At 38.2% G+C, this 15,663-nt stretch overlaps 1 protein-coding gene across 22 annotated transcripts in view; it reads left to right on the forward strand.

The window, feature by feature from the left end:
- The window catches only part of LOC114645722 (von Willebrand factor A domain-containing protein 5A-like), a 168,839-nt gene that overhangs the window by 129,200 nt on the left and 23,976 nt on the right, over positions 1-15,663 (forward strand). For 16 of the 22 annotated variants that reach the window (XM_051923102.1, XM_051923103.1, XM_051923104.1 and 13 more), the window contains 2 exons: positions 7,003-7,041; positions 9,500-9,619. In XM_051923102.1, coding sequence (XP_051779062.1) covers positions 7,003-7,041; positions 9,500-9,619 — 159 coding nt within the window. The remainder of the gene's footprint in view (positions 1-7,002; positions 7,042-9,499; positions 9,620-15,663) is intronic. The other 6 variants (XM_051923114.1, XM_051923115.1, XM_051923123.1 and 3 more) reach the window with 1 other exon arrangement.

Raw genomic sequence — 15,663 nt, forward strand, 5'->3', positions numbered from 1 at the left:
TTGTTATTTCCCCAATTGCCTACAGTGCACACAGAGTGTCTCACTGATGTCAAAATGTCTACAAACCCTGGCTAAAATGTTGTCAGATTACTGCAGTGCAGAAGGCTACAGTGACTTAAAATGTACTCTTTATTTCCATTACACTAAAAACAACCTCACCATTGCATTATTTAAAGCAGGAGTCTCAAACCTTTTTTTCTCCTAACAGCTACTTTTACAAAATGAAAATGGTCAAGAGCTACTCATGTTTTCTAACATTTATTCTCGTAGCTTATTTCAACCCAAACAAACTGAATAAACTTGTTTTGCCTGAACATTTACAAAATGTTGGAGTCCACAACTCACATTTTGCATTAAAACATCACAAAAAAAATATTTAGTTCACTTGCAAGTGCATTTTGTATGTCTGAACGCATTTTCTAGTGTATCTCACACTATTGAATTAAAACATGAATGCTGTCAAAACAAAACAGTGCAATTCCAAATACACAGATATGACTTATTCATTTGTCATTTAGTTCCATTTCACCGTGTCACTTGTGGCAAGTGGCTGGAGGTGGTACCCAGCCGGGACGCCCGGGAGGACCGGAGGAGGGCTCACGCCGCCTCCAGACCACGAGGGAGTGACCGCCCTGGTTGCTTTGGGGACCATGGGAAGTGTATGGAACATTGAAAAGATAGATTGCAATTCAGATTGTGGATCGTGATATGATTTTTTGGGAAGATTGCCCACCCCTAATTTGACTAATCAGGTTTTCAAATTTGTCTAGGATTCATTAACCCTTTGGCAAGCTACTTGGAAAGGGGTTGCTAGCTACCGGTAACTCAAAAGTGATGTGTTGGAGAACCCTGATCTAAAGACTAGGAAACAAGTGGACCTCTAGTCTTGAAACTAAGGTGGTTCATGCCGTTCTTTTTCCCCATTGCATACAACATGTTCCAAAATGTTTCTTCTTGCACTTCATGAAGATGTAATATTTTTTTAGTAGTTCAGCTGGTCTATATAGAACAAGCAACACCTTTCTATTTTTACAATACCTTATTTTCTTTTCACCATGAAACAGTAATATTCCACAGTGAACATATTGCTGATCCAACTTTCCTAATAGTGTTCATTTAAGTACCAAGCACTGCTTGTTTGTCAGGATGCATTTTTTGTTGCATTCGTGGAATGTGGCAGGGCCAATCAGAGGACCTTGCTAAACTGTCCAATTGGTAGTAGCTGAGTAGCCAATTCAGATTTATTGGGAATTCCTCAGTCTTGGGAAAAAATTGCACAACCTGGTCCCCATCATGAGTGGGGTTCAAAGGCTTACCCATTCCTCGATATATAAGAATAAGGGGGATGTGCAGGACTGTAGTAACTACATGGGAATAAAATTGATGAGCCACAGCATGAAGTTATGGGAAAGAGTAGTGGAAGCTAGGTTAAGAAGTGAGGTGATGATTAGAGAGCAGCAGTATGGTTTCATGCCAAGAAAGAGCACCACAGATGCAATGTTTGCTCTGAGGATGTTGATAGAGAAGTTTAGAGAAGACCAGAAGGAGTTACATTGAGTCTTTGTGGACCTGGAGAAAGCATATGACAGGGTGCTTCGAGAGGAGATGTAGTATTGTATGAGGAAGTTGGGAGTGGCAGAGAAGTACGTAAGAGTTGTACAGGATATGTACGAGGGAAGTGTGACAGTGGTTAGGTCTGTGGTAGGAGCGACGGATGCATTCAGCATGGAGGTGGGATTACATCAGGGATCAGCTCTGAGCCCTTTCTTATTTGCAATGGTGATGGACAGGTTGACAGACGAGATTAGACAGGAGTCCCCATGGACTATGATGTTTGCTGATGACATTGTGATCTGTAGCGATAGTAGGGAGCAGGTTGAGGAGACTCTGGAGAGGTGGAGACATGCTCTAGATAGAAGAGGAATGAAGGTCAGTAGGAACAAGACAGAATACATGTGTGTAAATGAGAGGGAGGTCAGTGGAATGGTGAGGATGCAGGGAGTAGAATTGGCAAAGGTGGATGAGTTTAAATACTTGGGAGCAACAGTACAGAGTAATGGGGATTGTGGAAGAGAGGAGAAAAAGAAGAGTACAGGCAGGGTGGAATGGGTGGAGAAGAGTGTCAGGAGTAATTTGTGACAGACGAGTATCAGCAAGAGTGAAAGTGAAGGTCTACAGGACGGTAGTGAGACCAGCTGTGTTATATGGGTTGGAGACGGTGGCACTGACCAGAAAGGAGGAGACAGAGCTGGAGGTAGCAGAGTTAAAGATGCTAAGATTTGCATTGGGTGTGACGAGGATGGATAGGATTAGAAATGAGTACATTAGAGGGTCAGCTCAAGTTGGACGGTTGGGAGACAAAGTCAGAGAGGCGAGATTGCGTTGGTTTGGACATGCAGAGTAGAGATGCTGGGTATATTGGGAGAAGGATGCTAAGGATAGAGCTGCCAGGGAAGAGGAAATGAGGAAGACCAAAGCAAAGGTTTATCTATGTGGTGCGATAGGACATGCAGGTGATTGGTGTAAAAGAGCAATATGTAGAAGACAGAAAGATGTGGAAGAAGATGATCCGCTGCGGCAACCCCTAACGGGAGCAGCAAAAAGAAGAAGAAGACTATTTATTAGGCAGAGTTTTGTTTTCCTTTTTAACATCTTTTTAATCTGTCACCGTCCTGCTTCACTGACAGACTGAGTAGATCATTCCTCCCCCAAACTATGTGACTCTTCAATTCCACCCAGGGGGGTAAACGTTAACATTATACAAAGTTATTGTCTGTTTTTACCTGCATTTTTATTACTCTTTAATATTGTTTTTTGTATCAGTATGCTGCTGGTGGAGTATGTGAATTTCCCCTTGGGATTAATAAAGTGTGTGTGTGTCTGTGAGTCTATCTATCTATCTATCTATCTATCTATCTATCTATCTATCTATCTATCTATCTATCTATCTATCTATCTATCTATCTATCTATCTATCTATCTATCTATCTATCTATCTATCTATCTATCTATCTATCTATCTATCTATCTATCTATCTATCTATCTATCTATCTATCTATCTATCTATCTATCTATCTGACTGTTGAATTAGAAGTTATATTAGAAGAAGTTATAGCCATACATTAATGTTTTTCTACTTGGTTTACTTGAGGACTTAATTGATCATCTTTCTTAAGCTTCTTTAACCGATTTATGCCCAATTTCTGGGTCTTGTAAAAAGGCTATTTAAGTGAGCCTAATTTGCAACATGACACTGTTGTGTTTGATTTCTTCATATGAACAAATTCACAAAGTGAAGATTTTTGCCTCATAATTTCATGTCAGAGGATATACTTTAATATTTCAATGGTATACCTAAAATCAGTTTTACTCATTTATATTCTGAACTTGCCTGGTTCAATAGAGGGTTGCTCGGTACAAAAGCTTGTCCTGGGAGCATTGGACAGGACTGAGTCCTTTAAAGTCACCAGTCAGTTATATGGGATCATTATTTTATTTAATTCAACTATTTTGTTTCACTTAATTACTGGCATCCCAATTGAAATAGTTCATCAAACAGAGTAGTTCCTTCCTAATAATAGATAAATCTTTATTTACAAAAGAAATATGGACAGTTATTTTTAACTAGCTGAAGTATCTGGTGTTGCCCAGGTATGTTTGTATAACGGCTGAGGAAAGAAAGCAAACATACGTGTTGTTTTTCAAATGTTGGTCAATGTTGGCTGAAATTCCGGGCTCCAATCTGTCATCTGCGTTACCTTTTTATCAATTTGTTTGCTTTTATGAGTTGAGAATGAGATATTTTTTGATGTGATTGGATTCCATAATTGCAATAAACCCTTGCTGGGTTGGAACAATGAGCATGATTTCATTGGATTTCCTGGTTTACTGCGGTTTCACAAATATGTTTTTAGTCCCACATCAGTAAACTAGGTGGCTTGTTGAATAATTGAATCATTGATGCAGCGTGTCAGCTGAGCAAATCTACCAGTTTTGTGATGCTCCCTCTATGACGCCGCTTCATCATGTAACTTTTGAAACTCCATAAACTCTATATATGTTAAGATCGGTTAACTGTAATATACATGCAGAATTTTATGAACATTTACTAAGCTGTTTTGACATAATAGGTATTTTTGTGGGGTTGGCCTTTCCCAATACGATTATTGAAACTTCATGAAGCCTATATAATTTAATTAGCATAAACAATAATGTAAATGCAAAAGTTAGTGAAAGTTGACATAACCTGTTTCAACAATTATGAAATGGCAATAAACCTGTTTGTAAGTTAATGAATATTTGGCAGATTGTCTCTTCAACCAAGACAAAATGTAAAAATCACACACTAAAATATACTTTACATAAAAAAAGTAATCCAAAAAGAGGGATTCCATGGTTTGGTCACTATCAGTAATGCTTGCAGGATAGCTTGATGCTCACACCTTACAGCATTTAATACCACTCATATAACTCATACATATACTGTATGTATATGTAATATCACTCATGCCGGAGTGATAAAGTCCATTAAGAGATGTGCCTTTTCTCACTAAATTTAATTGATACTTAAATTTCTTTATAATTAAGTTTTTAATGGATCAACAGAACTACTATTGCCAGAAACCTTACAAAGACATGAATATCTTTCCTGTATTTGATATTGTGAATATTCAAAGAGGATCTGCTGGACTGCAGCATAGACAAAGTCCACCCATATTTTTTAACTTTAGCCAACCTCCCCTAATGACTGTGAGAACATTGTTAACCGCACCAGGAGATGCACATGCATGTAAGTAATTTTAATAAGAGTCAATGTCAAAAACTTGAAGAAGCTGCTGTCAGAAACAAAACAGCTAAACTATAAGTGAAGTCAACACAAGGATTGCCTGGAGTCAAAAAGAAATTAAAGGAACACTTTGAAAACGCATCAGATCTCAATGGGAAAAAAAATCCTGCTGGATATCTCTGCTGATATGGACTGATATGGTAATGTGTTAGGAATGAAAGGATGCCACATCGTTTGATGGAAATGACAATTATCAACCTACAGAGGGCTGAATTCAAAGACACCCCACGAAAATCAAAGTGAAAAAATGATGCCGCACGCAGGCGAGTCCATTTGGCTGAAATGTCATTGCAGCAACTCCAAATCATACTCAGTAGTTTGTATGCCCCCACATGCTTTTATGAATGCCTGACAACGTTCTAACTGAGCCTCTGGACTGTCTGAGGTGCAACCTGGTGGCGTTGGATGGACCAAAACATAATGTCCCAGAGATGTTCTATTGGATTTAAGTCAGGCAAGTGTGGAGGCCAGTCAATGGTATCAATTCCTTCTTCCTCCAGGAACTGCCTGCATACTCTCGCCACATGAGGCCGGGCATTGTCGTGTACCAGGAGAACCCCAGGACCCACTGCACCAGTATCGGGTCTGACAATGAGTCCAAGGACTTCATCCCGATACCTAATGGCAGTCAAGGTGCCATTGTCCGTGCGTCCCTCCATGGATATGCCACCCCCCCACAGATCATCACTGACCCACCACCAAACCGGTCATGCTGAATGATGTTACAGGCAGCATAACATTCTCCACGGCTTCTCTAGACCTTTTCATGTCTGTCACATGTGTTCAGGGTGAACCTGCTCTCATCTGTGAAAAGCACAAGGTGCCAGTGGTGGACCTGCCAATTCTGGTATTCTGTGGCAAATGCCAATCGAGCTCCACGGTGCCACGAATGAGCACAGGGCCCACTAGAGGAATTCGGGCCATCAGGACACCCTCATGAACTCTGTTTCTAATTGTTTGGTCAGAGACATTCATACCAGTGGCCTGCTGGAGGTCATTTTGTAGGGCTCTGGCAGTGCTCATCCTGTTCCTCTTTGCCCAAAGGAGCAGATACCAGTCTGTCCTGCTGATGGGTTAAGGACCTTCTATGGCCCTGTCCAGCTCTCCTAGAGTATCTGCCTGTCTTCTGGAATCTGATCCATGCCCTTGAGACTGTGCTGGGAGACTCAACAAACCTTCTGGCAATGCCACGTATTGATGTGCCATCCTAGAGAAGCTGGGCTGCCTGTGCAACCTCTGTAGGGTCCAGGTATCGCCTAATGCTACCAGTAGTGACACTGACCATACCCAAATGCAAAACGCGTGACAAAACAGATGAGGAGGGAAAAATGTCAGTGGCCTCCTCTACCTGTTAAACCATTCATTCCTGTTTTGGGGGTTGTCTTATTGTTGCCCCTCTAGTGCACCAAAGCAACTGAAACTGATTAACAGCCCCCTCTGCTACTTAACTGACCAGATCAATAACCCAGATGTTTCATTGGCTTGATGCTATACTCGGATTAAAAAGTGTTCCTTTAATTTTTTTTTGAGCCGTATATTTTTTATTTAATAACATTTTATTTTATAATTTTCAAAATCTGATTTTATGTCCATCTGAAATAAACAAATTCTTTAAAATGAAATAATTTCAGTTGACAACCTGCACTAAAGTATAAGATGAAACCATAGAACACATATTTCAGTTTAGTACAGTACTTTACAATATTATTTGTTTGTTTGTTTCTTTCTTTGTTTGCTTCTGTTTGTATTAAATTAATTAAACTTAAAACTTATATTTCATAACATACTGTACTTCTATCTTATTTTCTTTTTCCCAGATTGCTGAAATATATCTAGTATTAAGATTGTAGCCTGAAGTGTTATGTCTCTTTTTTAATCAATCTAGATGAATATCTATTCATACATGTGTTTGAAGCTTGTATTTACAGTTTTTTATTTTTTTTTTTTTACTTTTTTTTTGCTACTATTTTTTGCAAAAAATACCCAAAATTATAACAGTTCTAATATTAGAATCTCACTATAAATGTTATTTTTTTCTTTTATGTGATGATTTTATTTGTTTTGCAAAGTCACTTGCAGTGTAGGTCATGAAAAAATAAATGTAATGCCATTCACCCATGCATCCATGTTAAAAACTTTCTACATTTATTTTTAGAGGAATACTATATGAATGAGCTTTTGTTGTTCAACTCAGGTAATAAAATATTTCTTTATTCTTTGACTTCTGTAAATAAATCCGCCTTTAGCTTCAGGAGAGCCATGTGTGCTGATAACACTAATGTCTGGAGGTGCTTTGTTCAATGTCATTTGTGGTCATAATAATAATAATAATAATTCTTTGCATTTATATACTGGAAATGTTTGAAAACTACAGGACACAATGATCTCTTCAGTACTGAGTGTTCAATGTAAAAGCCAAGTTATTTATTTTTATTTATTATCTTTAATATATAAATTTGTTTTTTATTTTTTGAAAATTAGAACATTAACATGCCTGCTACTCAATCAAATCAGTGATAATAACCTAAAATACAATATACTTAAAAATCAATCCAGAGAAAATAAAACAAAAGCAGAAATACAAAGGGAAAAAAAGAAAAACATGTTTGCTTTTAATCTTGTTTTAGAGGCCAAGTTATTTGATCATTGGTTTTAAAATCGTTATTTCCCCATTTGCCTACAGTGCACACAGAGTGTCTCACTGATGTCAAAATGTCTACAAACCCTGGCTAAAATGTTGTCAGATTACTGCAGTGCAGAAGGCTACAGTGACTTAAAATGTACTCTTTATTTCCATTACACTAAAAACAACCTCACCATTGCATTATTTAAAGCAGGAGTCTCAAACCTTTTTTTCTCCTAACAGCTACTTTTACAAAATGAAAATGGTCAAGAGCTACTCATGTTTTCTAACATTTATTCTCGTAGCTTATTTCAACCCAAACAAACTGAATAAACTTGTTTTGCCTGAACATTTACAATATGTTGGAGTCCACAACTCACATTTTGCATTAAAACGTCACAAAAAAAATTATTTAGTTCACCTGCAAGTGCATTTTGTATGTCTGAACGCATTTTCTAGTGTATCTCACACTATTGAATTAAAACATGAATGCTGTCAAAACAAAACAGTGCAATTCCAAATACACAGATATGACTTATTCATTTGTCATTTAGTTCCATTTCACCGTGTCACTTGTGGCAAGCGGCTGGAGGTGGTACCCAGCCGGGACGCCCGGGAGGACCGGAGGAGGGCTCACGCCGCCTCCAGACCACGAGGGAGTGACCGCCCTGGTTGCTTTGGGGACCACGGGAAGTGTATGCCACATTGAAAAGATAGATTGCAATTCAGATTGTGGATCGTGATATGATTTTTTGGGAAGATTGCCCACCCCTAATTTGACTAATCAAGTTTTCAAATTTGTCTAGGATTCATTAACCCTTTGGCAAGCTACTTGGAAAGGGGTTGCTAGCTACCAGTAACTCACAAGTGATGTGCTGGAGAACCCTGATCTAAAGACTAGGAAACAAGTGGACCTCTAGTCTTGAAACTAAGGTGGTTCATGCCGTTCTTTTTCCCCATTGCATACAACATGTTCCAAAAAGTTTCTTCTTGCACTTCATGAAGATGTAATATTTTTTTAGTAGTTCAGCTGGTCTATATAGAACAAGCAAGACCTTTCTATTTTTACAATACCTTATTTTCTTTTCACCATGAAACAGTAATATTCCACAGTGAACATATTGCTGATCCAACTTTCCTAAATAGTGTTCATTGAAAGTACCAAGCACCTTCCACAATCACCAAGATAAAGTATATTATTGATGTTGTAAAAGAAATTGGAAAGTGTGACCTTAGCTTTAAAGGGTATAAATCTGAAGCTACCTGTACTCTATAAAACAGTTTTTGACCATGCTAGCTTGTTGCACGAGCATCTAAATGAGTGCATTGAAAAGAGCAACAGGGATTTAGGAGTTGTATGTCATTTCATTTGCTTGCAGTTACTATGGTGGCCTAGTAATAATGTCCACCACCAACCCCCTATGGGAATTGGGTCTGTAGCATGTCACTCCAGAGCTGAAAGACAGTCCCAGTCTTCCCCATACGTACATTTTTTTTTGTTTTGAATGGTTGCCTCCATTTTACTAGCAGTCCTTTGCATGCCCATTGCCAGTCACATGAGGTTGCATATGATATCAGGATTTCTTATTTATTCAAGATGGCAGCAGATAGCTACTTCAATGTGGGTATTGGATTCAGTTTGTTTTTTAACTCTTTCTCCTTTAGTCTTCATGTTAGTGGAGGCTAAAAGGCACTTCAATCAACATTTTAGCGTGAGGACTACTAAATCTGTTTCGTTTGATTATGGTTTCAAGTGTAATCTCTAGTTTTGTTCATTTGTTTTTTTATAATCTCAAGGTTTAGCCCTTTGTTACAGCCTCAGCCTTTTTGCCCTGTTCTTTGTGTAAACAAAATTGAAAATGCCATTAGTCAAGTATAACCTTCATTAAATGGAAACACAAATCTCTTTTGGTTATGTACCTGTCATTTAAGATGGGACATTACCTAACTTTTGTTACTGGTAAAATAATAACAATAAGTAATGTTCAGAGTGTGCCTGAATTAATATTCTTTTTACTTTGTGTTTCAGCAATGCCTTGTGATAGTTCTCTGAAAGCCTCCCTTCCAAAAAAGAAGGGTTCTTCATTAATATCTAAAATTTTCATGAAATGTTTATCACCTGCTTCTAACTCAATGAGTGAACTTCCAGGTAATACTGTAATATTAATTTTGATGACGTTCTCCAAGAATCTCAACCAAGTAAGGAAAATGTCTACAATTTTTTTTACATATTTATGTATGCATGTATGTATTTATGTATTTATTTTTGTTCTCATATAGTGCCTTGAATTTGTAGATGTTTATTTTCAAACAATACAGAAAAAATAATTTTTACTAAAAGTGAAATAGTAATATATATACTTTCAAGAGAAGAGTAAAAAAGCAATAAAGCAGAAATCTCTTTAAAAACAACTTTGGTAGTACAATGGAGAACCTTAAACAAGATCTTAGTAGATGGTTCTCCCTAGATCTTTCTTTCTCTGGAAGAATCAATATCATTATAATGAGTATCCCACCAAAGCACCAGTACAAATCCTTCTTTAACCCTTTTTACCTTGATGTGACCCACATCTGACTTTTCAAATAGAAAGGAAACCCTAAAACAATTTTCTTTCAGCATGAAATTTAATTGCTTTTCCTGCAATGTCAGTAGTATAAAACATCACCATTATACATATCAAATTTTGACAGGTGTATGTCCCGCCCCCTGGCATTTTCGGTACCTACCTGATGCCGCCCAGTTAATGGACGTTCCCACGCTCTGGTCTTTACCCGTTGTCGGGCGATGTTTGACAGGCATTGGACCTTTTGTCAGTCGTCCGAATGGAATTGATCAGCCAATCTTGGCCTTGGTCCTAAAAATGGGCTGGTCAGCTTTGTAAGCCAAGATGGATCTTCGGGAACCTGTAAGGTGTCAAAAGGTAAGTCAGCAATGGGCCAAGCAGGCATCCTGCTCCTATGTGTGTACAGCTCCAGTATGTACAGAGAGTACAGAGAGCGTGAGTGACAGACCCAGAGAGAGAATGTACAAGAAGGTTTTAGAGAGAATCTATTACACACCCAAGGAACCTGGCAGTTTTGGTGGTATTAACAGCTTCTTGAGAAATGTGTCGTGTTGTGGGGAAAATGTCAAGCGAAAAAATGTGTTGGAATGGATGAGTGGACAATATACTTACAGTGTGCACAAACCAGCACGGCTGAGGTTCAAAAGAAACAGAACAATCGTTTCAACGGTCGATGACCAGTGGCAAGCAGATTTAGTAGAGATGTCTTATTACTCAAAATTCAATGATGGATATAAATTTATACTCACGTGTATCGATGTGCTCTCAAAATATGCTTGGGCTGTGCCATTAAAGGCCAAGACAGGGAAAGAAGTTTCTCGGGGTTTTAGTTTGATCTTTAGACAGGGTAGAGTTCCTAAGAAACTACAGACAGACCAAGGCAAAGAATTTCATAACACATTGGTACAAAAACTACTAAAACAGAACAATATTGTACATTTTGTCACGAACAGTGATGTAAAGGCAAACATAGCAGAATGGTTCAAAAGGACCTTAAAGTCCAAAATGTGGAAATATTTTACATATGCAAATACTTTTCGGTATATAGATGTCCTGTCAAACTTTCTGCAGAGTTATAACGACAGTTTTCACACCATGATTAAAACAAGACCTGTAGATGTGACTCCAGAAAATGCTCTGAGTGTTTGGAAAACAGTCCATGGCAGGGCCGTGCAAAGAAAATCTACTCCGTGCACTTTGAAAATAGGTGATCATGTCAGAGTTTCAAAATTAAATGGTGTATTCGAAAAAGGCTATGAGCAGTCGTTTACAGATTAAATATTTATTATTGTGGACTGCTTTAAATGACTCAAACCTGTATATAAACTAAAAGATTATGCAGGTGATGAAATTCAAGGGACATTTTATGCAGAAGAGTTACAAAAAAATAAACCCCGACGCTAACAAGGTGTACCGCGTCCAGAAAATTCTAGCCACTCGTGGGCGTGGTAGAAACAAGCATGTATTGGTAAAATGGCTTGGTTGGGACAAGAAATTTAACAGTTGGGTCAAGGCTTCAGAAGTGAAAGACATAAGGAGTTCAGAAAGCAAGAAACAATGTCTAAAGTCAGAAATGGATTTTATGTAACACTGCCAAGTAATTCATCGGCCAGGACTTTTCCCGACAACATGATAGCATCATTCACCGTTCAGCTAGCCAAGACAATAGAACTGTCCAGAGACTAGGAAGTGGCATTGGTGGAACTGACTTACCCAAAAATGTTCAATTCCATCATCCAGGAAGAATAATTTACACTAATGAATCAGGAAACAAGAGAGCATGAGTGACAGACCCAGAGAGAGGATGTACAAGAAGGTTTTGTAGAGAATCTATTACACACGCAAGGAACCTGGCTGTGCAGCTTAAACACACCGTGGGCATCCCATTACCTCACCCATCTACCAAACCACCCCATTTATAGAGCAGATCATAAAGTAGAAGATACTAAGGTTGCTTAAAAACCAGTAACTTTCAGAGAGATGACATACAAGAAGGTTTTGTAGAGAATGTATTACACACCCAAGGAAACTGGTAGTGCAGCCCAAACACACCATGGGCATCCCATTACCTCAACCACCATCCAAACCATACCCTTTATAAAGCAAATCAAAGTAGACGATACCAAGGTGTCTTAAAAACAATAACGAAATTGAATGATTCAAGGACACACACAGTTTGTAACCTATACCCAACCCATCTGTTATAAAATGATTCATAAAGGAGAGAAAAAAAGATACCAAGGTGCCTTAAAACAACAAGTTTATTGAAGCAAAATTCCAAACATAGCAATTAACACGTAGTCTTCGCTTCAGAGTTACACACTGTGTGCTATACATTAATTTTTTTTTTTAATGTATGAATAAAGCAGGAAAATATTCACTGATACATGTTTGATGTGGGCATCATAAATGTTTATTTTGGTGTAATGCACTCACAGGCAATAATGTTTTATACTGTATGATGTAGTACTAGGGTGTTGTACCGCGTTAGCCATTATGAATGTAGAGAAAAGCCAAGCAAAATGACACCTTGTATTGGCTAACTAAAAAGATTACAATATGCAAGCTTTCGAGGCAACTAAGGCCCCTTCTTCAGGCAAAATGTAATCCATTACATCTTGCCTAAAGAAGGGGCCTGAGTTGCCTCGAAAGCTTGCATATTGTAATCTTTTTAGTTAGCCAATAAAAGGTGTCATTTTGCTTGTCTTTTCTCTACATACTGTATGATACAAACTTAATTGAAAAGATTTCTTGAGCATTCTGTTCATAAATTTGTCAAAAGAGACTTTGGGTAAATTATAGTATGAAACTGCAGTCAGGCTTAGGAAAATATTCCCACAAGCTTGTTTGTATACAGATCAGTAACCCATTGACAAAATGTACAATATTGTTCTGTTTTAGTAGTTTTTGTACCAATGTTTTATGAAATTCTTTGCCTTGGTCTGTCTGTAGTTTCTTAGGAACTCTACCCTGTCTAAAAATCAAACTAAAACCCCGAGAAACTTCTTTCCCTGTCTTGGCCTTTAATGGCACAGCCCAAGCATATTTTGAGAGCACATCGATACACGTGAGTATAAATTTATATCCATCATTGAATTTTGAGTAATAAGACATCTCTACTAAATCTGCTTGCCACTGGTCATCGACCGTTGAAACGATTGTTCTGTTTCTCTTGAACCTCAGCCGTGCTGGTTTGTGCACACTGTAAGTATATTGTCCACTCATCCATTCCAACACGTTTTTTCGCTTGACATTTTCCCCACAACACGATACATTTCTCAAGAAGCTGTTAATACCACCAAAACCGCCAGGTTCCTTGGGTGTGTAATAGATTCTCTCTAAAGCCTTCTTGTACATCCTCTCTCTGGGTCTGTCACTCACGCTCTCTGTACTCTCTGTACATACTGGAGCTGTACACACATAGGAGCAGGATGCCTGCTTGGCCCATTGCTGACTTACCTTTTGACACCTTACAGCTTCCCGAAGCTCCATCTCGGCTTACAAAGCTGACCAGACCATTTTTAGGACCAAGGCCAAGATTGGCTGATCAATTCCATTCGGACGACTGACAAAAGGTCCAATGCCTGTCAAACATCGCCCGACAACGGGTAAAGACCAGAGCGTGGGAACGTCCATTAACTGGGCGGCATCAGGTAGGTACCGAAAATGCCAGGGGGCGGGACATACACCTGTCAAAATTTGATATGTATAATGGTGATGTTTTATACTACTGGCATTGCAGGAAAAGTAATTAAATTTCATGCTGAAAGAAAATTGTTTTAGGGTTTCCTTTCTATTTGAAAAGTCAGATGTGGGTCACATCAAGGTAAAAAGGGTTAAAGAAGGATTTGTACTGGTGCTTTGGTGGGATACTCATTATAATGATATTGATTCTTCAAATAGAAAGATTGTCTTTGGGTCATTTTTGACCCGGCAGGTTAAAAAAACAAATTACAGGCAAACTGAAACATGAATACATTAGTTATAGTAGATATAAATGATAATAAGGATAATAACCTATAAACACATATACTGTACATGCATAGCTTCAAACAGAGTTCTAGTGTTTTTCTGTCTTTAACTCTCTCTCTCACTCACCAACATACAGATGCGCACAAATACAGAGAAAGTGAGAATATGTGCATGATTGGTCTGCTTTCTTGTAAATATACAGCATTAGCTATTTTCTGAGGCCTACACCTGACCATGCATCTTGTTTGAAGACCTAGTTTCCCCATGAGAAGCACGCACCATCTGCGCATTCAGATTCATAATGTCCCCATACAGCACACAGTGAGAAAAAGAATGTCACAGACACCATTTCACATAGTGTATCAAAGAAAAAATATTTCTCTCAGGAGTGCTCTTTTTTTTTTTTTTTTTACTTGCATGGAATGCATTATGGGTAATGGGGATCCTAATGCAATAAAAGCTGCTGTACATGTCAATATCCCAATTTGCTGGAGGTTATATACATGGTATAATGTCCAACAGGTCCATGACCTGGTAGCTTCAGAAGATTTTTTTATATACTTTATTAATCCCCAAGGGGAAATTGTCTTTTCACATAAATTTTTGGGGACAGAGCACAGGGCCAGCCATCGTATGGTGCCCTTGAAGAATTTTTCAGGTTAAGGGTAAAAGCTCAAAGGAGTAGGATCCATCTGACATGTACAGGATGAACAGTAGAACAATGTAACATAAATGGAGGAGATCTCTGAAGATAGATGGATAGATCCTCCTTTCCCTATGACAAACAGGGCAGGATGGCAGCACATGATGTGATTGAGGTGATCCCAGGGCCGACTAGACTGGGCATTTTCAATCCCAAGGACATTGCCTTAACTTTCCACCTTTTCATTACACCAGCCCTTGAAAAAAATCTTTGTGGAAATGACAAACATGGAGGGTTTCTTTCCTTTCAATAAATTTCACTGAAATGTTCATATTTGTTAAATTTCTGCCTCTTCCTGCAAAGGAAATCAAATCAATATTCACTTATGTACTGTATTTAGAAGTGGCAGTAATAATATAAATAATAGCAATACCAAAATAACAACAACCACAACAACAAGAACTATACTACTACTACTATTAATAATAATAATAATTAATTACAGCAAAAATAAATCAGTTACTGCATTCCATAGTACAAGTGAGTAATGTACTTTGAATAAAGATAGCCTCCCTGTACTGTAAAACAAAAGACAGGACATTTTTTGATTTAAATTGATTTAAAAATTAAAATTCAGTTAGGGGGCTTTTCTAAAAGGGGTGTGGTAAAAGTAGGAGAATATTAAAAATATCATTGCATGAGTTATGAAGTTAGACAACAATCTGCATGTGGATTTCAAAATGGCCATGCATTTAAAAGGCAGTCCTGGGGTGTGCTAGAGAAAGAGGAATGGATTCAGCCAATTTACCCCAAACTGTTGGTTTGGGCCTGAAAATGACTTTAGCTTTTTTAGAGACACCTCAACCACATTGCCGAGGTCTTCAGCAGTGCCTAATTCCACTTAGCTGGGGTCAGATTTAGCCCACCTGCTATACTATCCTCACATATGTGAAACAGCCATTGGCCAGGGTTCCTGTCTGAAGCTCGCTAGTAGCCACACACATAGGCATATAG

Source organism: Erpetoichthys calabaricus, chromosome 2 (assembly GCF_900747795.2).
Source record: "Erpetoichthys calabaricus chromosome 2, fErpCal1.3, whole genome shotgun sequence".
Taxonomy (NCBI): domain Eukaryota; kingdom Metazoa; phylum Chordata; class Cladistia; order Polypteriformes; family Polypteridae; genus Erpetoichthys; species Erpetoichthys calabaricus.